The 23764-nt window shown below is 46.3% G+C and overlaps 1 protein-coding gene across 1 annotated transcript in view; it reads right to left on the minus strand.

Moving 5' to 3' along the window:
- Window positions 1-1135: 1135 nt before the first annotated feature.
- The window catches only part of WTIP (WT1 interacting protein), a 77582-nt gene continuing 54953 nt past the window's right edge, over window positions 1136-23764 (minus strand). The window contains exons 4-8 of the mRNA XM_027894530.1: window positions 12557-12619; window positions 10244-10374; window positions 9481-9532; window positions 7825-7893; window positions 1136-5265 (exon numbers count right to left, since the gene is read on the minus strand). Coding sequence (XP_027750331.1) covers window positions 5113-5265; window positions 7825-7893; window positions 9481-9532; window positions 10244-10374; window positions 12557-12619 — 468 coding nt within the window. The 3' untranslated portion in view covers window positions 1136-5112. The remainder of the gene's footprint in view (window positions 5266-7824; window positions 7894-9480; window positions 9533-10243; window positions 10375-12556; window positions 12620-23764) is intronic.

A 23764-nucleotide genomic window follows, 5' to 3' on the forward strand; every position in this document is an offset into this window, starting at 1 on the left:
TTTGAGTTGGCCGGTCTTTGTGCCTTTTTTTTTTTTTTTTTTCTTTTTCCTTCAAGGAGGGCATGAATTGCTCATTTTGAATGAATTTTTCAAAATAATGAGAGAGAAAACAGCATGGATGTGAAGGCCCTGCAGAAGTGTGGTACATCTGTTTCAAAGCACCGAAGTGCAGACTGTGTGTCCCTCAAACAATTGTGGCATTTGTAACTCTTTCCATTCTGACTGTGCAAGAGAAAAAAAATCTGCCAAAATAGCCGCTGTGGGAAAACCTCCAGTTAAGTTTTATTTCCAGCTGTGAAGTCATCTGGGCTGTGCCAAGCCAGGGTGGCAGAGCTGGGGAGGCCTCTCTGAAGGGAGGGTGGCAGCACACCGCAAGAGCAGCTTGTGAATACTGGACTCCTGTGAGTCACTGGAGGGGGGAACAGTCACAGGGAGAGCAGGCTGACCAGCTGAATGGAGAGGGAAGCCACTGGATATGAGGAAACAAGGAAGAAACTGGTTCTTGTCCTCTTTCCCTAGGCCACAGCTGGAGACAAGACACCAGAAGTGATGCACGTTCTGCCCAACAGGACCAGGGTGAGGAAGGTAAACGTGACCAAGCTGAGACAAGGAAGTGGCAAAAAGCTTCAGAAAGGTAAAATACATAAAAATGCATCTCTCTGATCCCATCAGAGCTCTGGCTCCAGTTTCTGAATTCCTGTGACTTAGCGAGAATATGGAGAAAATTCCCTGGTCCAAGGTCCAAGTGCTTAGAGCTGTGTGAGCTCACAGCCCAGGCAAGTCTCTTCTGAACACTCCAAAAAATAATGGCAAGTCTTGGAAAGCAAATGTCCCTCACTGCTGACTGTCCTATATGTGAACTAGCCAGACTGGTTAAAGCTTAATTAAAACTTGCCAGAGTGGCTAAATTCCTTTGGAAGTGCAGCTGCAGAACGTTAGCTGTGGGCATATTTTAGACCTTAATTAGTAACACTTGCACTGGAGGACCAGAATCTTTCATGAATGCAGCTGCAATCAATTAATATCAGTCAGGCATTTCTGTGGGCAATACCAGGCTCTCCTGGAAATTGGTTAGTGCCCACCTAGATTTAAAGAACTAAAATTCTTACACACACGACAAACTGCAAAACCAAAGATAACTACAAAATGTCTTTATTGAAAAAAAGCAGATTATAGCATCTAAGGTTAAATGAAACTTCTGACTTCAATATTAAATAACTTAAGATGATAGCAAGTAGCTTCTTCTTTAGATAAATAAATCTACATTTCCCAATTTTTTTCTTCAACAATCAAGGGAATCAAACACTGAAACACAAAACCACAAGTAATTCTAAAGACTAAAAGACAGAAGCACATTGAAAGGTTTTACAGGATATATATATACAAAAATAGTTAAACTAATGTATATTTTCAGCATGTAAACTAGTTACATGATATACAAACTGGGAATTTATATATTTCCTACAAAATAAAAATCAACGTTGGTCCAAGTTCTTGGAAGAAAACTATATTCTTTTAAAGAAAATGAAAATATTTCTCAAATGAAAACTTAATTTAAGTCAAATTATATACTCTAGTTACGGCATTAGTTACAGGATGAATCACAAACTTTTAAACTTTTCTTGAAACACAAGAAAGCAGCTTTTGTCTCCTTTAGAGCTTTGGTTTACTTTACTACTCTGGAATTTCTGGTCTTAAAGAGCTCCTCTAACCATGTTTTCCTTTTGAAGCTCCACCTTACAAAATATATACACACGTGCACACAAGTGAAAGGAAAGTAACCCAAACAAACCGTCTCGGTCAGGTCAGTTATCTGAGTGCCTTCTTTTGCTTTTTTTGTTTGCAAAGGACTATTTTGGTCCTTTCTTTGGAACGGGATTCTGCATCCCCACAACAGCAGGGGCGTGGGGAGATCCCCCACCCACGGGGAAAAGGTGGAGTCCTGATGCAAATGAGAACAGGTTGTTACTGTTTTAACTTCAGGGAAACACTCTGAGAGTACAGCAAAGGCTTCTGAAGAATGATCACGTCATGAAATGGACCCAGGGAGTTTTACATCTGCGTTGAACTGATTAAAGAATACTCCGTAAGAAAATCACTACAAGAAGCTTTCTCATCTACACAATTCCCAGGCAGGAGGTAAAATGTGCAGAAACTGCCAGTAGCACTGAAGAGTACAGCACATAGTTATTTTAGGTTTGATTTTATTTTTCTCTTTGATTTGGGGGGAATCAAACCAAAAACCCAAACTGGCAAATTTCACTCAAGCTCCAGTTTTTCTAGTAAATGCTGGAAAAGCAAAGCTGTACTTCATAATACAGTAATGGAAGGCATCTGTCTATAGAAAATACACTGGAACAACAACTGCTGCGTTCTGGTTTTAAACAAATTGCTTATTCTGTACTGAGATATTACCTTTTGGTGTTTGTACCATGATGATGCTTAACAGATCAGAGCTGTGGAGAACTACAAGAGGCTCACAGATCAACATGGGGAATAAAGTTAAATATTATTCTGTTTTACAGGATGATCATTTTCAAAAAAAAAAAAAAAAGAAAGGAAAGGGCTGGTATGTACATGGTCGAGTTTGCTGTCCCTTGGGAAGTATGTTGGAAACTGAAACTTGCCCCTGAGGGAGGTGAAGATCCTGAGAGGTCCAAGTGCCTGGGTCAGTCACCTCCAGCTCTGGCCACTGTCAGCTTGGGGGGTTTGCTTCTCTCCTGGTAGAGCAAAGCACTTTTCCAGTCCAGCAAGTGCTGCTATGGGATGATTTGCTCTCAGGAACAGACACAAACCTTCTCTCTGCATTTTAATGATTCTTTGCTTATTTTGGGTTCCTTAGTCTACACTGTAAAGGCAAGCAAGTGAAAACACCTGAGGCTGCACGAGGGCCAAGGCAGCCTCCTTCAAGGGAAGAAGCCTTGCAGCTGGTGCTAAAAGTTTATCCTGAACCTCTGGTACCTTCCATGTTTGTAATAACCTTAAGGAACCCACCTAGTCATCCCAGCCAGTGTAAACCAATTTTTGCCTGTTTTCTAGCAGTTGCTGGCACACCCGATTCCACTCCTCCTGAGGCTGGGCTGCTGACTGTGGACACAGAGGGAGTGTCTGCAAATGCAAAGTGCACATGTACCCACTGGCTTCTGGTTTGCAGGCCAGGCCTCTGGGGCCACGGTGTAGAAATGGGGCACTGATTGCACTGCAATCCCTCCAAAGCCTGGTGCTCACATTAAATATGTTAATTCTAAACTGATATCTATTAACTTGAAAATGACTTTTTAAAGGAGCATCTGACTTGCCCAGGAGCATTCAGGGAGGACAGGTTAATCTAGGCCAATGGAAGGCTGGTAGAAGTTCAGGAAGTGTACCTTTTGTTCCTTACTAACAGACAAAAATAGTTCTCAGGAATTTTTCCTGCTTCCCCCCCCCCCCCCCCCTTCCCCCCTAAGAAAATTCCAGACTATCAAAAAGTTCTGTTAAGGGAGTTAATTATTCCACTTAGGAATTAGTGTCCACTGGATGCTCTTTGTGCTTTTTTTTCAAGAGCACCACAAATGGCTTTCTAGAAGTCAATGGAGCATAAGAAACTAAACTGCCCTGGTGTTGCCAAAGAAGTCATCTCCTCAGCCTGCCCGGGGAGCTGAACACGGCATCACTTCCAAATGCACCGCTCTGGCCCTCAGAGTGGGCAGAACTGCCAGGGAAACGTCCCCATCTCCACATGCTGGGAATCTGCTCGGGAATTTCCACTTCCTCTGGAGCAGAAGAATTTTATTTTATTGCAGGTTGGAACGCTAAGTTAAAGACAGCAGTGATAAACGGCGACTTGAGGAAGGCTGGATCAATTCTCACGAGAATGCATGGAATTTTTTAGACATACAGATGTGTGATTTGCATGTAAATCATCAGCACATGGTAGAGAACAAACCATAAAAAAAGATTCATCTAACTTCCTATATGGAAGACATATATTTTCCCCCAGAGCTCTGAGGGTACTGTAAAAGCTTATGCAAAACATGGAAGTGTGTACATTCTATGTACAGTTAATACTTGTTGGAAAATACCAATGTTTCAATGATCTGACTCTCTAAACTCTTATTTCTGTTAAACTGTGCTTTGTTTTCCAGCGAAGACAATCCCCCTAATCAGTTCAAAAGTAATCCAGGAAAGAACACAAAGCTGAAAAGGGAATACAAAACCACTGTCCCTCTCTTTCTTTAATGATGTCTCAACATACAATCAGAAAGCAGTTGGTAACAGATGAAGTCTTGTATAAAACAAGCAGTATAAAGACAAATGTACTTTTGCATAGAAAGGGGCAGCTAACCCTATCAAACAACAAACAGGTTTGACAGATGAAATCTTTCCTAAGTGCCAGATGGTCCAGTTGATTGAGTGAGTTTTGAAACCCCGGCTACCTTGTACCCAGGCAGCAGTTCCAGGGGCTGTACCACCCTGCAGCTGCTAACCCTGCACGTGCCCACCTCTTGGAGATAATCCTCTCTAACATGGTTTTACGTGAAGTGCTTGCCATATTTCTTGAACAAGCCCAGTAATCAGTCTTTGGGTGACTGTGGGAGGATGTAGGATGGAGAACTGGCCTCACAGGATGCTGTTCCGTAGCTGTGCTGAAACCTGTCCTGGCTACAAACACCCCCCTGCCTCCTCCCCACTACTGCTGGCAATCCAAGTGTTCTCTAAGACCAGAATTCACCAAAACTAGCTAAAATGCTAGCATTTATCTTATCATGCCTGCTGCAATATGATAAGGTGCTAACTTTTGGAAAGTAATTCTCCACTCCTCACTCGGGTGAAGTCACTGAAGGAAGTGAGTAGGGAGTGCAGAACAGCCCTTTGTACCATTGTTTTAGAAATGCTGCCATTTACAGTTACAGTTTAGTGGTGAATTATTTGTTCAAGTAGATGGTGCCTCAGTGAAAACGTCTAGATAAAAGAATGCATATGTACAAGATCAGAAAAGGACCCTTCACCTCTGATTCAAAAAATAAATAGCTGGTTTAGGTGGTTATTACTGGAATCTCATCTTTAAAGGAACGCGAAAGTCACTTTTAGATACTTGTCCTCTCTTTCAGTTGATCCTGGCAATGTCTCTCAGAGCTCTGTGACGTGCATGGGGTAGCTGGGAGGGGGATGTGATGGCAGTTTGATGTTAAGGCGCCTGATGTGACAGCTGTGGCAGAGCAGGTGGCCCTCCAAGGGGTAACAGCGATGGCCTTCCTCATCATTGAGCTGCAAGCCACAGTCCTGGAAGAGACACAGACCCTCCAGTGAGTGAGTGAGGGAGTCAGCCAAGGCATCTCACAGCCTGCTGACCTGTCCTGCACAACCTGAGAGCTCCATCCCTGCCTCCAAAACCAGCCAGGCTGGGGTGGGGGGACCCTGACCATCACCCTGACAATCTCAGCCTGACCATCACCCTGACAGTCTCACCCTGACAATCACACCCCAACACCACTGAAATCAAGGAGGGCAGTCTAGAGTAGCCCCCAGCCTTTCTCCCCCCACTGTTCCCATTCTGGTCTCTCCTTCAGCTAAAGAAATATTGATGCAAATTGGCCAAAAAGCAGGGCAAGGACTGACCCTGACAAATACAACCTGGGAGGGGTTAGAACAGAGAAGGAGCTGATTCTGCAGCACAAGAGCAGAGAGAGCACAAGCAGAGAATGAGAGGAGTGGAGAAGCAGCACTACACTTTCTCTAATTTGGAATGAAATTTGAATTAAAAAAAAAAGAAAGACTTCAAGGCCAATTATCCAACTTTACTGAAAATGCTGGTCCCTCTGGGACTGGCATGTAACTATAGGGACAACGGGGGGAACAACAGAACAGGAACAGAGAGAAACAGAAAAGCAGCTCCCAGTAATTGCCTGCTGACTAATCTGTACCCTGCAATAGGAACAACCCTGATTTTCAGCTGCCATCATTATAACCTTGAGGCCATTTGAAAATCATGGAAATTTGGTGCTCAGATTCGATGTTTCAAATATGTTAAAAAATTGTTGCTGTGACCAGTCCTGAGAAACCAGAGATTCTGAGTATGTATCTATGCACTTAACAGAAAGAGGGGGAAAAGGAAAAAATTGGGCATATAGGTTACTTCAGACTGAAAGTGAAGGAAAAGCTGTTAATTGGACACAAAGTATGATTTTTCACCTTTCACAGCTCAAGTTTAAATCCTCAGATTTTACAATGCTGAAATAAGGCTGAAAATGGGTTTTAAAGTGAGCTTTGAAACTGGAGTGTTAGTTTAGTGAGGCCAAAATTGAAGTTTCTGCCAAGGTAGTTTTCTGTGTGTTGCTACATATTATGCAATAATTTTATAGCCATTGATGTAAGATTTCAAATTAGAATTTACCAGTGTGAGACACCCTACAGATGTGCCAAGTGTTGACATCTTTTTGCTTTTCCAGCATGGAATTTCCTCTGTGCAAGGAGAGACCCTGCCAGTGGGTTCCAGGTCCACACTGGGGGTGTGTTGATGTGTAACTGCACAAGGGCAGTGGTTGCACTTGAATGAGAAGATGCAGAAAAGCAGCAAAATTTCCAACCTGACCACTGACAGTGTGGCCACTGGGTGAGGATGACAGAATTCCTGCAGCATCCCTCAAAATACCAGCACTAACTTGTCCAGCAGCATTTGGGGCCAGCTGTCCAGCCTGGCAGCAGATGTGAGGCTGTGAGGCAGTGACCTGCCCCTGCTGACAGAAATGCACTCTGCCTCTCTGGGCACACGTGGAGGCAGCTTGATCTGCCTCAAATGGGAAGGAGAATGGGGAAATGAATAATGAAACAGAACTGAAAATAAACCCCCAGTGGGACATTCTAGCATCAAGTCAATAGCCTGAGAGAGGAGGGGAGGGAGCTGTCATCTGAGGGGAAGCCTGCACAAAGCAATAGCTGGGGGAAGAAGGAGGAGGCAAGTACAGCTCTCCAAAGTACCTCCATTTCCTGGGCCCATTTCTCCTGAAAAATCAATAGAACAGGATGGAGTATCAGGTGTCTCTGTTGGAAGGAGACAGCTGAGTGCACGGGGTCTTCCTTACATTTAGGGACATAACATTTCAGGATGTCCTGAAATTTGTTATTTCTCCCTCAATCAGAAGGCTCTTTGTAAAACCTTTTTGCACAACAGTGTGTGAAGACAGCACTGCTGCCTCTGGTGCTGAAAGCCAGGCTCTGTGTGGACAGTCAGATGTTATATCAAGCACCAGACCTACAGCAAAAGGGAAGCTTTTGGTTGATCCCAACTTAAAAGTTTGTTCCCTCCTCATGTTCCTGGATGCAGAGCTCATGATGAACTCAGCTCTCCTCTCCAAATCAAGAGCACTGATTCCACAAACTGATCTGCCACAACACGTGTTTAAATGTTCTCATAATAAGAAACTACTCCCAGAAAAGTGACAGTCAGTGGTATCCTTATCTCTTTTCTAGTAAAGAATTCAGAAGGGAAAAATCAGATCCCCCCACAAAAGCCTTCCAGTCAGGGTTCTTCCCTGCACAGGCCATGTGAATTCAAGTCTCCTCAGATGAGAGCTCTACAGCCTGGATCCAGAGATGAGGAAAGAGAGAACTGGCACCTACTCTTTGTTCTCTCCCCATCTGGAAGTATTGAGAAAACTCAACCCAACCAATCAAAGGCAGCTTTGAAGTTATTATGTTGGTTAAAAACCCAACCCCAGCCCTCCTCCCTGGCGTCCCCCAGGAGCTGTGGGGCAGGGCCGTGCCCAGGCGTGCAGGTGCAGCCCTGCTGAGGGTCAGACACCTGCCCAGAGCAGGGTGGGGAGGGCAGGGGGCCCAGCTCACCTCACAGTGGTAGCACTCCACGTGGTAATCCTTGTCCATCGACACCACCCGGATGGTCTCCTCGGAGCCCTGGGGGGCAGCACAGACAAAGTGAGGGTGGTGCCTCCAAAGTGTCACTGAGTGCCCAGCCTGGCTCTTTGGAGAGCTGTGCCCATGGGGGATCCCCTCTGCCCCTGCACAGCACAGCCCTGGCACCCCTCAGGTCCCATCCCCTGGGGCACAGCCCTGCACCTCTGCTTGGGCTCAGCAGCACTGGAGGGCTCTGACACATCTAAGCTGGGGAACTCATCTGGGAAGTGTAGCCAAAACTTCATCCTCAAGGGACAAATTAGTTTTGAAATGAAATCATTCACCAAGGGCACCCAGATCTGAACAAGTGACCAGTCACAAACCTGCTGATTAGGTAACTGTTCCTGGTAGGCATCCTGGTGGGTTTTCCAGGACTTGTCCTCCCCTCAAACCCTCTGCTGCACAGCTCTTTTTGCACATGCACGTGTCACTGTGTGCACCCCACAGGACAGACATACCAGTCTGGCAGGTGATTACCTGCACAGGCCAAAACCTCAGCGTGAGGGTGGGTGCAGGGGAGTTGTGTAATCCCTGGCTGAGCCCCAGGCCCTGCAGAGCAGCCCATACCCTCCTAGTAACCTCCCAGGCTCCCTTCCTGATCCACTCTGAAGCCCCTGAAGCCAGAGCTCATTAAATGTGTTGCCTTGCCTCGTTTCCAGCTGCAGGAGTGGTTAGAGCAGCAGATATGACGTGGACTGTGTCTGAGAGAAGCGATGGGCAAGTCAGTACCTGCACTGCTAGACTTGAACTAACCTAGGGAACCTCTCTGGGAAAGAACGTGGAGTGGCTCCTGCTAGTCGTGAGTCAGCAGGAAAACTGCCTTTCCCCCCCCTTTTCTTTCTTTCTTTAAAAGAAAAAAAAGTTGTTTTGTAAGAAAGATCCAAATTCAGGGACATTTACATAGGGGGTTTTCTCCTCACAACCCACCACCACCACAAGCAGTGCTGGCCCAGCCTGTATGAGGTTTTTAGTTATGTGAGACCTGGCCAAGAAGAGAAACGCTAATGACAAATGAAGGGAACATGCAGAGTGCTGGAGGTGGGCGTGGGATCTTGGAGGGTTCTGCCCCTAGCAGAGCACGGGGGAGCCCCAGTTAATGCTCAAGTGAGACTGTGCTAACACCACTGGGGCTGGAGGTGCAAGCAGCTTTCACCTGCCTGCCATTTTAGCCAGCTTGGCTGCTGCCTTTTCCACGCCTTTAAGCACTTTGGTTGCCACCCCAGGACAACAGAATGGGGGGGATTCTCACAGGGGCAGGGTGACCATCAGATGTCTTTTCAAGGGCTTTACTGTCTGGGTTGTTCTTGGAGCCCCAGTCAGGGTTTTCAATTCAATGAGATTTCTAACAGCATAATCAGGACCTGGAAGGCACCCCTAAAGATCCCAAGTCCTGTGCTGCGTAAGTAGTGTGACTATACAACCTCTGGGGAAGGTTTGGGAGTGACTTTACTGCTGAACTGTGTTTAATGTAGTATCTAACATAGTACAGATTGTGGAAGATGGGGGAGAAGCATCTGGTGTGTTTTCAGAAAGTGTTCTGTGCCAGCAGCTGCTTTCTGTAGGGCCCCAGTGCATGTGAACACGTACCTGTGCTGGGAGGATTGGCTGGTTACACGAAGCACATTTTGGTGCAAAAACCCTAGGGAGCAAGAAGAGAGTGTTCAGATCACACTGAAAGCTTGTTCAGAAAGTAGAACCAAGGGAGCTATTCTAACCATTTTTAGCAAAATGGAGATCCACAGGATTTGAGACACCTCTAATTGTTTGATGGTATTCAGCAAAAATGAGATTTGGGAGAGGCTGACCTGCCCCAGCTTTATTGCTGAGGTCTTCCTGACCTCCAGTGATTTACTCTTGCTGCATAAACTGAGCTTTTGGTAGACTGGAATTAAGATCTTCCTGCCTTTGAGCAGGATCAGAAAGAAGTCCAAAAGCAATCCCTTAAACCTCAATACCTTTTGTTTGGAAAGGCTGAAATCATTCTAACACTGACTGCTAATTACATGTGCACTGTCCAGTCTTGGTTAACACAGCTTGCACTCGTGTCGTGCACTATCAGAAGCTCAACTCTCACAAACAGCCAGCAGGATCTTCCACCACCTGCAGAATTGGCCTGATAAAATTAGTATTGCAAGTCCTGAAACAGCAGCCCCCGAGAAAAGCATCCTCTGACACAACTTGATTTTCAGCCTCACTTGGCCACACTGGTCCCAGGACGTGCCCTTTAATAAACTTTAAAATACTTTACAAATGCAACACAGGAAAGCAGCAGTTGAGGGACATGGGAGTAAATATCTCACTAACTGACCTGCTCCAATTTTCCAGGCATGCAGTGCATGTGTGCACTTACGTGTGGTAGTCTTTGACACAGTAAATATTGTTCTCCACGTCCACAGTGAAGGGCACCCCATCCAAACACTCGTTACACACCACGCAGCGGAAGCAGCCAGGATGGTAGGACTTCCCAAGGGCCTGTAAGATCTTAGGAAACCAACAACAAAATGAGTGGATACAGGAGTACATGAGATTTCCACCCCCCATACACTGCTGTGTCTCACTCATTCCTAATAACAGTGAGACAAGCACTTCAGGATGAAATTACCACTCTGCAGATCTGTCAGCAAGGGGCCTCTTAAAACAATCAAACTTGCTTATTCCAGTGGGTTTCAGTACTCTCCCAGTGAAGAGAGAGAGCTGAAAATCAGGCTAATGCCCATCAGCTTCAGCTCTGCAGGGCCAGGACTGTCAGTGGAAATTAAACCCAGCTCCACAGACCACTTCTTGGAAAATCCCAAATTATGGCATACAGAGTTACTTCACAGAATTCAACAGGCTGTGACAGACAGAATCCAAACTGGTCATTGCTCAACCTCAAAAAGTAAAATAACAAAACAAGCAATTAAAGAGGTGTCCCTTTATAAATTAAAGATCCTAATCCACCACAGTTGCTGACTGGTTATCACTCACTCATAGAGGGCCACTGGTTTCTGATAGAATTCCATGTGTATCCATGTGTTTGGATACTGCTCAGGCTTTTCCCATGCTGCCCTTCCCTCCTGCATTTTAGAGGTACTTCAGAATGGATCCCCTCCCTCCTGGCATCCTTGTATGGAACACCCAGTGTGGCACTGGGACATCAAGGAGGAGAGTGAGACACAGTATCATCTTCAGGCAGCTCTCAACAGGTTATAGGAGCACCTCCATTCACTTCAGGTGTAAAAAATACCTTTGGAAGGTAATTTCCAAAAGCATCTGCCAGCAGCAGTGCTCAGCTTGGAGATGCTAGTAAGCTCAAGATGACAAATCTCCACAGCCCAAGCTCTCGTGGCCCTGTAGATGATTTTATGAATGAAGATCAAATCAACAGGAAATAAGAAGTGGCACATAGGAAAAAAAAGCCAATTTAATGTAACCTTTGTTTCCTCTCTAATGAAGCCCTGTAGCTTTGTGTTCAGTGAGTGCCATCAGGCTCTGTTTGACCTGCAAGCCTGTTCCTGGCCAGAAACTGCTCACACCTCCGCTGTGCTGCTGTGGAGGCAGCCCAAGGGCTCGGGGGGCACTGCCCAGGGCTCACCTAGCTCAGCTCTGCCCTGAGCCCAGCCCAGCTCTGAGCCCAGCTCAGCCCAGCCCAGCCCAGCCCAGCCCAGCCCCAGCTCTGCCCTGGGCTGGCTCGGGGGCACGGCCGGGCCACATTCCCAGCGAGGAACCCGCAGGAATTAGCCAAGTAACACTGTTTAATTCCTGGAGCTCCCAGAGCTGTTTCCTTCTGCCAGAGCACACTTGCTGATGGGAGAAAGGCAGACGAGCACCTGCCAAGCTTCCAGCTACTGAGCTGCACCAACGAGCCATTGTGGACTCTTGCCTGGGATTCTGCAATTAAGGGCCAGCTCAAAGCCTGCGAGTCGGGATCCCCCTCCCCCTCCCAGCATGACACAACCCCAGAAATTTGCTCTTGGGCTAAAACGAACAATATCCTTGTCCAACCAGTGGTGCCAGGATATGAGCCAGAATCCTCATTAGTGAAGTCTCCGTTCCAGCTCCTACTGAACCTCCGTGTGTGCAAGGCAGCAGTTACTGCTCTGAGGCACGCCGAGGTTCAGGCACACGTGAAAGCGAGAGGAAAATAGATATGTACAGGATGTGTTGTGCAAGCCACTTCATTTTGTTTGGGAATTTCTGCCTAGGAAGAGCAGACTAAACTCTTCCTCCTTTCACCCACTGAAATGGTGCCAGCGCTATCTGGCCCGACCCGGAGCCCTCTGATTTTTTTTTTTATTACAAAAGTAACTCTCACTCCTGGCTCCCTACAAATCCCAGTGGCAACACTGCATTTTAAATGACAAGAAGCAAGCGACAGAGGGTAAATAAAGCAAGTCAAAGAGTGGGTGACAAACCTCAGGAATATTGATAATGCCCTTCTCCACTCTAGCCCAGATTCCACCCACCCGTTACCTACAGCCTTACAGAGCACAACCTGTCTTCCTTTGCCGTGTTCTCATACAAAGTTGTGCTGTATTTTCCCCCTTTAGTATTAAAATTCCATTTTTTATTTTTTTTTGTAACTGACAGCAGCCTCCCATGATCTCAGGCTGCAAAGAAGCAGAGCACTCCCCAAAGCCCAGGAACAGTGAGCTACCCCCTGGCAGGAATTTAGGTCTCTTACCATTTCCATTATGAGGTGTCCACACACAAAGCACTTGTCTGCTGTTTGCTGAAAACCTGAATACTGTTCAAAGGATAGAAAAGAAAGGATTATTAGTAGCCACTCCTCTAGCCACAGAAATACCTTTTAGGTGAAGGCTGTGCTGTTTTCCAGCCTGTGCTGCTCATGACAGCAAACCACACAGAGGTTTGGGAGACAGAGAACTGGAAGCCTTCCCTTGGCTCTCACAGCATGTTCAGGTACCAATCTGCATCCCCTACAATACTTCCACTGACATTTCCACTGTGACAACATTATTTTGATTTTTATTTTTAAAGCCTGTTTGGCGAGTTTGTGTTTGATGTGTGGAAATTAGCTGGAGTTGACTCTTTTGGGGGTTGTTTTCAATAACACAGGACTTACCTCCCAAATCCTGCTCAAATTAGAAACCTCAGACTTTGGACCTACACTTCACTCAGTGCTAGATGCAAGTGAGAAAAATGAAGACAGGCCTAGGGAGGATTTAGCTGCCTTGTGGGCAGCTTTTTACCCAGGGAAGATCTAGCAGTGCACTCAGAGCTTGGGCTCCCTGCACACTCTGGCAGCACTGATACCTCATTCAGATGATCCAAGCCCAGGTGCCACCCTGTGCCCCTGCTGGGGGGAAATATTTTGCCTGTGTGGCACCAAAGCTCTGAGTGTTTCTGACCTTAACTTTACACTCGTGTCCCCAAAGCAGATCCTGTTTCAGATGCCAAAGTCCTGAGTTTAGGGGTATAAAAACACCACCCAGTTTATCAGGATGGATGACTGACCTACCAAACCACTGCCCTAGGAGCAATAGGCCTGAGGAATTCCAGCCATGTAATTCTGGAACTGGTGCTTGCAGGGGCTGAGCTTGCCCCTCACCCTCTGCTGCCCCATCTCAGCCCATCTCAGTGCTGCACAGGGGGGGTCTCTGTGCCCTAGGAATGATTATTGCAGCAAAGCCCACCAGGAATGTACTGGAGCTGCACAAGAGAAAAGATGAGGAAGGGGAGGATGAGTGTGAAGCAGACTCCTCCCAGAACACAGGTTAATTGGCTCAGGCATCTAAAGCATCCTCCAAGCCCCAGCAGAGCTTAGGGCTCACTCCATTCCCCCCCTGGTTAAGTGGGGATTAACTGCCCCTCACTTCAAAAGCCAGTGGTTCCCAGCCCAGAGCTGCCATATGCTTCCCTTTGGATTGGTGTGGAGGGATTACACGTTCTGTTGGATCAATAGGCTGGAGGCAAAATTATTGTTGCTATGCAACAAAGTGATTATGAAGGAAAAGGTCTGGTGGACACTCTGATGGCCCAGGAGCCCGTAAATGATGGTATAGCAGCTGTCAGCCCTAAGGAACACAGCTCCTGCAGCCTTTCAGACTTCATCAGGAGGGACCAGGGTGCTGAGGAACAAACACAGAGCTGGGCATGTATTTCTGCAAGACACTGCTTTGCTTTGCTTTTCCCCTCTTCTTCCTGCTGCAGAAAAAAAAGGCTTCAGTGCTTGGGATGCTCCTGGGCTGCCCCGAGGCTGAGTAACCCCCTGGCCAGACTGCTTCCTAGGGCTGAGAGCTCACTGCAAACAGGTGGGCAGCTCCTGGTGGCACAGACAGCAGAGGATTAACAACACTACAAACCCAGCTAATTCTACAATCCTGCTGGAATGAATTTACCAGCACCATCTGGCTGTCATTTGATAAGGAATGCAAAGGAGCATTCACCCAGCTATTGATTAAGAGGCAACATTATTCCCCAGGAACAGAATGGCGCAGTGGTCAGATTAATGTCATTTATTGCTAACTAGATTGTCGTAAATTACAGTGTTTGTCAGAAAGAAAGGCTCTGCTGACACAAAATCACGCTTTATATGACTAACCCTATTAAATTAAAACCATGATTTGTTTTTAACAAGAGAATTCTTATTAGTCAAACACATCCAGAACTGGATTACCCAACCAAGAAGACTTTGCAAAATGGCAGTAAAGTCCAACAACAGTGATAAAATATTTCATGGGCTCGGGGAGCTGTCCTTTGCCACTACCCTCTCCTCTCTCTGACCACAGGACTGATCCCAGACAAACTGGAGGCCTAGTTCAGTCAAACCCCCTCAATCAGGGGTTTGGATTCAGCTCTGCTTGTGTTTTCCATCTATTTGGGCTGGAAAGGAATAGCAGCTCTGACCCCACTGTCTACAGGATGGCAGTGCTGGGGACACTGCTGTTCAGTGGTGACCAATAAAGGACTTCCTTGATGTTTGGGCAGCACACCTGTCAACTTCTGTTTGTTCTTAATTTGGGGGGTTCAAACAAGGCTGCTGTGCTAAATTTTCCATTTCAGAAGCAGAGCTTGCAAAGTCTTAAAATACTTAATTAAAATTGTCAACCTCTGCCTTTGAAGCACTTGATTATTAATAACCTTCACAAATCTCGTGTGTGCAATGAGAGAGGAGCTGCAGACAAAGCAGAATGGCCTCTTTATTGTCCCTGAGCACACCAGGAGCTCCCTGACGGGTTCCCAGCGTGGCTGGTCCCAGAGGGGGCATTGCAGGAGGAGGGAAGGTTACACCACACAGCCTCACAGCCTTTTTTATTGCTGACACAACCGAGGGGGGAAAAAAAGAGCTTCTGAGCACATCAACCCTCCCTTATCATCTGGAGAGGTGAGAAACAGGCTGAGGTGAAACAGTGAAGCAAGAGGGGCTGAGGGGCAGGACCCTCGTGGAGAGGCCAAATGCCAGCTCTGTGTCCTGTTCACGAGGTGTTCACGTGTCCAGCGTCATCTGGGGTGTCAACAATCAACCCCAGCCCAGCTGTCCAAGGGCTTCACTTGTGCCAGACTCTTCCTAAAGCAAAGTGTTTTCTTGGCAGAGCTGTAAATAGGGACCAATCTCCAGCTGAGGGGAACATTTGCAAGTCTCCAGACACTCGGCATCCACGACAAAAATGAAGTGTAATTTTGAACTTTCCCAAATATTCGTTACAGATGGTCATTGAGCACATATAAAAACATCGAAAGGAGTTGTTATAAAAAAGAACAGCTCTGAAATTCAAAGCTGAAAAGTTGCCACCCTTTACTCTCCCTTCTGTGATTTAGGAGAACAATCCTCGTTACACCAGGATGCAAAGAAAACAAGTGCAAGAGGAGGAGATGGCATATCATTTTTCCCAATTTCTTAATTTTTTCTCAGCTGTTTTCTCCCATATTTACCTTGTCCTTGACTTCTCTCCCAGGGTAATAAAATCTCACTTTATATGCACAAATCAAGACTTTGTAATCAAGCTCCCCAATGATACTTACATAAAACAAGACTCTGGGAAACTAAATAAACCTTGAGAAATATGTTAATTATGTTAAAATAGAAGAATAAAAATAAAGTAGAAGCCTTGGCTGGCTGAACATTTCTTTTGTTTGCTGTCCAATATACTTTGATTATCAAACAGGCAAAAAAAAAAATCTCTAATGATCCTGTCCAAGAGTCTTTGTTTCAATGTAAGAGGAAAACAAGTCCCCTTCTGTCCTGAATATTTAGGCCTGTTAGTGTCCTCCTGTGATAATCTTGGGGTTTATAACCCTTCTGTCTAATGTGCAATATATCTAAAAGAAATTAACAATGAATTTTGAGCATACAATGAACAATTATGCACGGAGGATAATCCCACCAAGTATTATGAGGAACAATTTCTCCTGCCTGCCCTCAGCAAACCTTGGTTGTCTACCAGGGTCTTTTTAAAGTTCCATGTTCTCATCGTGATTTTTCAGGAGAGAAACCTTCACAAAAGAATGAAAAGCCTGAAAAAGGGCTCCAGGACCCACAAACCTTCCACCTTAGGCAATGTCAGATCTTTGCAAAGACACGTTGCTGCTTCTCCTTCACACGCCTGGCCGTGCCCAAGGAGGGGCTGCTGCTCTTCCCTGCTGGTTCTGCACTCAGCAAAACAAAACCTTCCTCCTGGAAACAGCCCCTGGAATCCCATTCAGGCCCGTTCTCTTCTTTGATGAGGATGTTCCAAACCTGCTGAAGGTTCGTGCAGGCAGAGCTGGGTTACATTGCAGTGGGTGTGGCAGCTGCTGCCCCGGCAATGGAATGAAGCTGTAAAATCCACAATTCACTGCTGCTGCACTGCAGAGTCACCCAACAGCACTGCTCAGCCCAGACCTGAGATCCCTGCTCTTTTATGCTTTGAGACCTTTTGAGAGAGATGATAAGGAGGTTGTGTTTTTTTTGGTTTTTTTTTTTTGTTTTTTTTTTTTTTTTTCCAAAATGCTTCAGGCATTTAATTCTGAAAACCAATTTCTGAATTGGGTGCTATGCTAATAATGTATTCCAACCCCAGGCTGCCTGTAATCCCTCACAGACTCTCTCCTCCTTGGTTTCCCATTAGCAGAGCATCTGTCTTCTCACTGCTGTATTGTTTGCTCTCTGCATGGGACCCTTAGTACATGGGCTACAACAATGCCAGAAATTCATGGGATCGCATTAAGAGGGGGAGAAAATATCAAATTTGGTTCCATGCAGATGGAGTTTTGTTGTTGTTTTTTTACACACATATTTAAATGCAGCAATTAAAATGAACTGGACAGAACGGGGCCTTCTCAGGCTCAGAGATATGGGAGCCTTATGGCAGGTGACAGAGATTAACCAAAGTTAAGAGTCCAGAACTTTACTCTTCATCTCCTTGAAACTCCTTCTTATACCTTGTTGCTTTGCTCTGTCTTGCTGCCAGTGAGCAAACACCACACTGCACTTCACTTCTTGCCGCTCTTGTCCTGTCTGAAGGACAAGGGGAGGGCAAGGAGGGGCTTCATCCCCTCCTCAGATGGTCTGGCCACACACAAAACTCTGCCCAAACCCAGGAATTCAGCTCGCAGAGAACCCTGCCTCGCACAGTCAAGCATTTTATACCTCTGAGAAGGGAACAGCCATTGACACCCTGCAGAACATCCCGAGCCCCGAGTGTCAGCACTCACCAAGGCTGCTGTCTGATTAATTAAGAATAATGATTTTCTTACCTAGACCTTCCTGGGAAGCTTTGCAGTGACAATAACCAAATAAAAAAGCCTGAAGTGAAGCAACAGCTTTAACTCTACATCATATCATACAGCCCAACATTTATTACCCTGATTCCCACTGTACAGCACTTCACATTGCACCCACTCTTGCTGGGGTTATTCACTGTCACTGCTACCATTTATTATGCACACTGGGAAACAAACTGTCTCCATAAGAACCTACACCTTCCTGGAAAAAAATAACCTGCATTTTATTCCTGACAATTGTTGAGAGATTTCCATTCAAAACATAACCCCACATTTGTTACTGAAGTGGAAACACGCCACTTTCTCACATGGAACTTTTTTCTGACTCTCCCATAGAAAAAAAAAAAAAATAAAAATTAATGCTGTCTGCTTACAAGTGTTTGGCAGGGGTTACACATAATTAGAAAGAGCTTGAGTTCTTTTAAGTGTGCTTCAGTTATTGTAATTTACTTTTCAGTGCAATATTAAGAAAGATGGGATAGTCTGACTTTTTGGATCACCATCTCAAGAGCAAAGAGGGGAGTGACTGTCTGGCATGAAACCAACTGGACTTTGTAACATGCTCTTCCAAACATTCCACTAGCAAATGTAACCTATGGGATGGCTGCAAAAGCCAGTCAATAGTGACACATCTCAGAAAAAACCCAGCTTTGTGTTTCCTTGTCTCTTTTGCCATGTCCCAGAGAGTGATTCCTGTGGCTCACTGGATAACCTGTGACCCACTCCAGGGGCTGCAGTGTCCTCTCAGAGAGCACAGACCTCACTCACACACTGATATTCCACTGCATTTTGTTCATCCCATTGTCACCTGGGCCTGTGTTTTTCAAACTTGAATTTTAAGCCCATGTGTAGGTTCGACCCAACGCTTCCATTCAGAACACCCTGATCAAGCATCACTAATGTCACATTCATTTATCAAATAAAACCAGGGCCACTGGCACACTACAAACTTGGGAAAAAACGAGGAAGGGAAGTATTCAAATGTTTTTGGTAGGGAGGGGCTGGAGGGAGACACACACAAGCAGGAACATGAACTGCACTCCCTCGTGCCCCCATTTACAGTAACACTGTGAACTGATTGCCTTTGTTCAGTGACAGGATCTGGGAGCACAGCAGCACTCAGCATTCCTGATGCCTCCCTCTGGAACTCCTGTCCCAACACAGAGCCATCCGTGCCTTGAAAACACTCACAGACCTCCTCATGCCTCTCTACATCAGGAATATTGCAGCACATCCCTTTCCAAGGTTTGATTCCATCCCTGTTAAACATCTCCATAAACACCCGTGTGTTCTCTGAGTGGAACGTGGATTTTAATAACAAGCCTCCTGAGCAGAACATTCCCCCAGTTATCTACAACTCTGTTTGCCCTGTGAATCCCATCAGCTCTGACAAGGACACAAGCTGCAGCTTCAATTATTCACCTTTTCAACCAAGCCTCTTCTTCTCTGAGTCTCACTTAGCAGCTCTCTGGCTGATGCCCCACTCCCAGGGCTCATCTCCCAAGGGGGACCTCCAAACATTTACACTCCTTGAGATGGAAAATCAAACCTGTGACCGCAGCTGACACCAGCTTCCATTACACTAAATAAAAACTATCTGCCACGGGCCCCAGCACGTGGGACAGGCCATTTCCCACACTGGAAAACAGCACGTGCACAAACTGAGAAGAAAAGCCTCATCAGCATTAGTATTTCCATTACACCATGCACAGGAGCCCGAGTTGGTGTCCTGAACAGGGACCAGTCCTGGGGCAGGGGAGAGAAGGATCCCAAAGCCCCCTGGCTGGGATGAAGAGGACAAGGAAGGCTGGAGAGGCAGCAGCAGGGCTGCCACTGCTCCACCGGGGCTGCCACTGCTCCACCGGGGCTGCCACAGCCTCAGCATCTCCTGCAGAAGGGAAGGAGGGCCCAGAACCACAGAGGCACCAGCCCACAGCCCTCCCAGGGGCCACCCAAAAGCTCCTGCAGGGCAGGAAGGGGCCACCCCAAGGCTCCAGGAGGTTTGCAATGTGCCAAGTCGTTCTGCACGCCTGGCATCTGCAAAATAAAGTTTTTAGAGCCTTTTTCCTTGGGGATTTATGGGCAAAGTCCCTCCAGTCTCGCTCACTGAAATGGATGAGCAGCTTCAGATGAAACTTTCAGCAACTAATGACAGCAGAGTCTGCCAAAGGCAAAAACCTGGCGAGAAGTAGTTCAGCCTAAATGATTAAATTTGGCAACGTTACACGTGAGAGAGTGAAAGAGAAAATCTTGAAAGGAGAAGTTTTGGATGACCTTAATGCTGTGCACTGCAGCTTGTGGTGTCTTTAATAGGTTATTTCCAGAGCATCTGAGTATCTTCCAGTAGTGCATTAAGCAATGTAACATCTGTCACAAGGTTCATTTTCCCCTCTCATCTCCTCCCTCGAGGGAAATTCCCTCATTTCTTAACCTCTACTAGACCCCCACTCAGTAATGTTCATTACCTCAAGAGAAAAAGCAAAAGCCTATCAAAAAGGGGGGGGGGGGGGAGAAAAAGGGGTAGATAATAGATCTAAGATTCAGGCTGCTTTGGTGACATTTTAAAGTCTTTTTTGCCAAGAAAAACAGTAATTTCTTTTAAATTTCTTTACATGTTATTTATGCATTGAAAAGGAAAGACAGATTAAAATTATTGAGCTATTTTTCCTTCACCCATGATTATGCAGCAATTTATCAACAAAATGAAACAGGAACATCTGACTGGGATTATTTATTATACAGTAAGGCATTTATTTTTTGTTCACTTCACCAGGAACAGTGTCTCTGTTATGGCTAGTTAGCCATCTGTGTCCAAAGAGCTTTCAGGAAAGGATTAAACTGTCATTTGTTTTATTTCCTTTCATGAAATAACCATCCTAACAGGGCTGGGGCAACACTTGGGTATTGCTGGCCTTGCTACCTTAAGGTGGTGGGTAAAGGAGTAACTGGATCCTCCCTGGAGCTAAAGCAAAGCACAGCAAAGTTTGGGGGTTTGTTCTTTTTGCTCCTCACACTCAGGAACAGGCAGGATCCTCCTGGAAATGGCACAGATTGGGCAATGGCTGTGCCATGCTCAGGCAGAAGTGGAATTACCCGGGGATTTGTTTTTGAAATCTGATTCATTCAGCACATTCAGCCAGAAGGGCCTGGGTTTAAGCACTGAGAGAATGTGCAGCTGATCGGGGTTGGAGGCAGGAGGCTGACAAAAAATCCTCAGAGGCATTCCAAGCCTTCCAGGTGTGGGGATTCCCAGCCTCACCCCTCCACTCCCAGCCCTGCACATCCAAGGCCAGCAGCACGAGGACAACTGGGTTATGTGGCATCCCTTCCCCACCTACAACTCCACAAGTGGCTCCAAACACTTGGAACACTTCTCCCCTGGAAAGAACGAGCACAGCAGGCTGCCTGGTTCAGAGAGAGGTGATCTGTGCCCTCTGTCAGAGCAAACATGAGGAGTGTCCCTCGTGGCTATTGCAGGGGGTCTGTGCCTTGGGCCACACGGGGCCAACTGCTGCAGAAAATGGTTTCACAAGGTCTTGGCTGCCAGGACCACACATGATACTGCAGGGACTTCCATGCACCACCTCTGATCGGGAGGAAGAGCTGATCTGTCTTGAGTGAGTGGGAATTAAAGAGCCAGGTATCCCACAGGAGCCAGAACTCTGGAGATTGCTCCAGCAGGAGCTGGTGTGGCACAGCCAACAGCAGCATTGCAGGAGAAATAAAATACTGACATCTGTAGGACGTTAAGCATTTCTAACAGCTACAATGGGAAGACACCCATAAATAATATCCATTCTTGCCTGAAGTTTCCTACACTGGTTCACATCAAGAACCAGCTCAGCTTTCCTGCCCATCATTGTTCATTTGCTCCTTATTGCAGCCCCAGTGTCCCCGTGTCCGGCCTGGCCTGGCCCACAGGACATTCCCAGCGTGACCCCAGGGATGGTGGGGAAGAAGCACCTGCAGCCAATGAATGGGACACACAGAGGCAGCAGTGGGGCTGGACAGAGGTCTGCAGGAATGACAGCCCTCCCTGGGAAGGGGCCAGGCTCTGCTCCAGGTTCCAGGGAGCCTCCAGCCACCACCCCTCATCCATTTGCTGTTGCTTCCCATTGGGATTCCTCCTGCTGGGAGGGCACACAAGGGGCTCATTCCCACCTCTGCTGCTTTGGGGGGACTGCGAGCAAGGGAACATCCACTCCTCACACCTGGCTGTCCCTGGGAACCCATGGAAAAACCAGGAGGCTGTTGCAAACCCAACCAGGAACACACAGGCCATTATCAGCTGGATTTCCCCAGGCCCCTGGTGGAACAGCACTGCACCTCCTGCCCAAACTGTCTGGAGCTGCTCTGCTTTCTAACTCCTGTTATGTTCGTGTCATACCTGAAATAACCTGGTCCCAAGCTGTGGGGCTGCAAATCCACAGAGCTGTGCCCGTGCTCCCAAACCTACAGGAGCATCTGATTGTCCTGAGCAACTCCCAGACCAACAAAAGCCAAGAAAGAGTAGGGACATCAACAGCAGGCAGCATTGTCTCAGCATACAGACAATTATAATGCTGGTAGGCTGACTCTGTTCACACTCCCAAATTAAAATAGCCTTTTTCCTATCCCCCTGCTTAACTTCCCTACCATCCCACTCCCATGCTGTCAGCAGGGAATCCTGCTGCACTCCAGTGAAGCTGCACTAAGATTTGGAGTCACAGCAGAGACTGAAATTCTCAGTTATACAGGAAAAGCGTTTTGCCACCTGCTTTGGACTGAAAACACCCCTTTTTAGAGAGGATTGGGGTTTCCAAGTTGTCAGAAGCAAGAAGCAGTTAAAATAATTTCCTTTTTAATGGCAACCTTGCAGCCTTTTCCTTTCAACTTTGAGAAAAGCTTTGAGCTTTCTCTGTCCCCAGAACTCTAAACCAGGCAAAGTTGTTTTATTTTATTAGTGAAACAGTCCAATTGCTGGTATTCTTGCTATGACACTTGCTCAGGGGAGCACGAGGAGATGCATTACTTTCTGAGGAGCAGTGAGCTGACCAGGAGCAGGGAAATGGCAGGATTTGCTTTCTCTTGCTGCCTTACAAAGCAGTGAGTCCCTTGGTCCTCCTCTCCCCCTCCCTCTGTGCTACTGGGAACCTGCTAAAACACACCTGGGGGAGGTTTGGGCTCTTAAATCCGTGCCCTGAATGTCCCAGCAGTTCCCTAACTTGCAGAAAGTTTATTCCTATCAGGCCTTTAATCTCAGTTTTCTTAGGAAAATCACTGCAAGTGTCTCCCTTCAGAAGCCCACAACAGAACATGTCCTAAAGAGGTTCCCCCCCATCCCATGAAAACTGAATGTTCTCCAAAAGATTAAGATTTTTAGATTTAAAATTCTTGTGTTCAGGCTGAAATTACAAGCTAATAACAACAATCATGTCATTAAGTCTGGATGAAAGGTTGTGATCATGAGGAAAGTACATTCCAACACAGTTCAAATTAAAAATCTCCAAGGTTGGAGCCCTTCCCTCTCACACTCCACCTCCTCTCCCTCACCCTGTGCTTCTGCAGAAACACAGGAAGGAAAGAGCTGAAAAAAGCAAGGAAGAAAAAGTACTTTTCTCTCCAGAATGCAAGAAAAACAGTAACAAGTTTCAGTTGTGACAAGAAACTTATTTTCTGCACAAAATACAGTTTGTTTTTTTTAACAGGCTCCAGTTCACAGGCAGGCTGTGAGCAAAGGTGTAACACATGAAGGCAAATATGGCTTATACTGTAGGAATTTCCATGATTTTTATGGATTGCACTGATGAGAAATTCATTTGCACGCTCTGAACTACCAGTTTGGTAGTTCAGTATATGGGATATACTTTGAATAATTCCTTTGCAAAAAGCATGATTATATATTCATTAGAAATGGAAAGTTGTTCTAGAAGATCTAAGCTTGTAAATTAATGGTGTTTCAATAACTAAGGTGGCATAAATTCAACATGCTGACTCTCCAAATTCATCTTCCTCTAAGCCATAATATATCACTGCTCTCTAATTGCAATTCCCTGCCATGCTGTCCATCTTAATTCTAAATGGTCTGCCACTTCTCAAACCATTCCTGTGCTCTGCACAATCCTCACCCTCAACTGCTCAAAGATTTTATTTTGGGAACAACACAGCTCAGCCACAAGCACCATTT

Source organism: Empidonax traillii, unplaced genomic scaffold (genome assembly GCF_003031625.1).
Source record: "Empidonax traillii isolate 1590-97213 ecotype Southwest subspecies unplaced genomic scaffold, ASM303162v1 scaffold432:size744455, whole genome shotgun sequence".
NCBI lineage: Eukaryota > Metazoa > Chordata > Aves > Passeriformes > Tyrannidae > Empidonax > Empidonax traillii.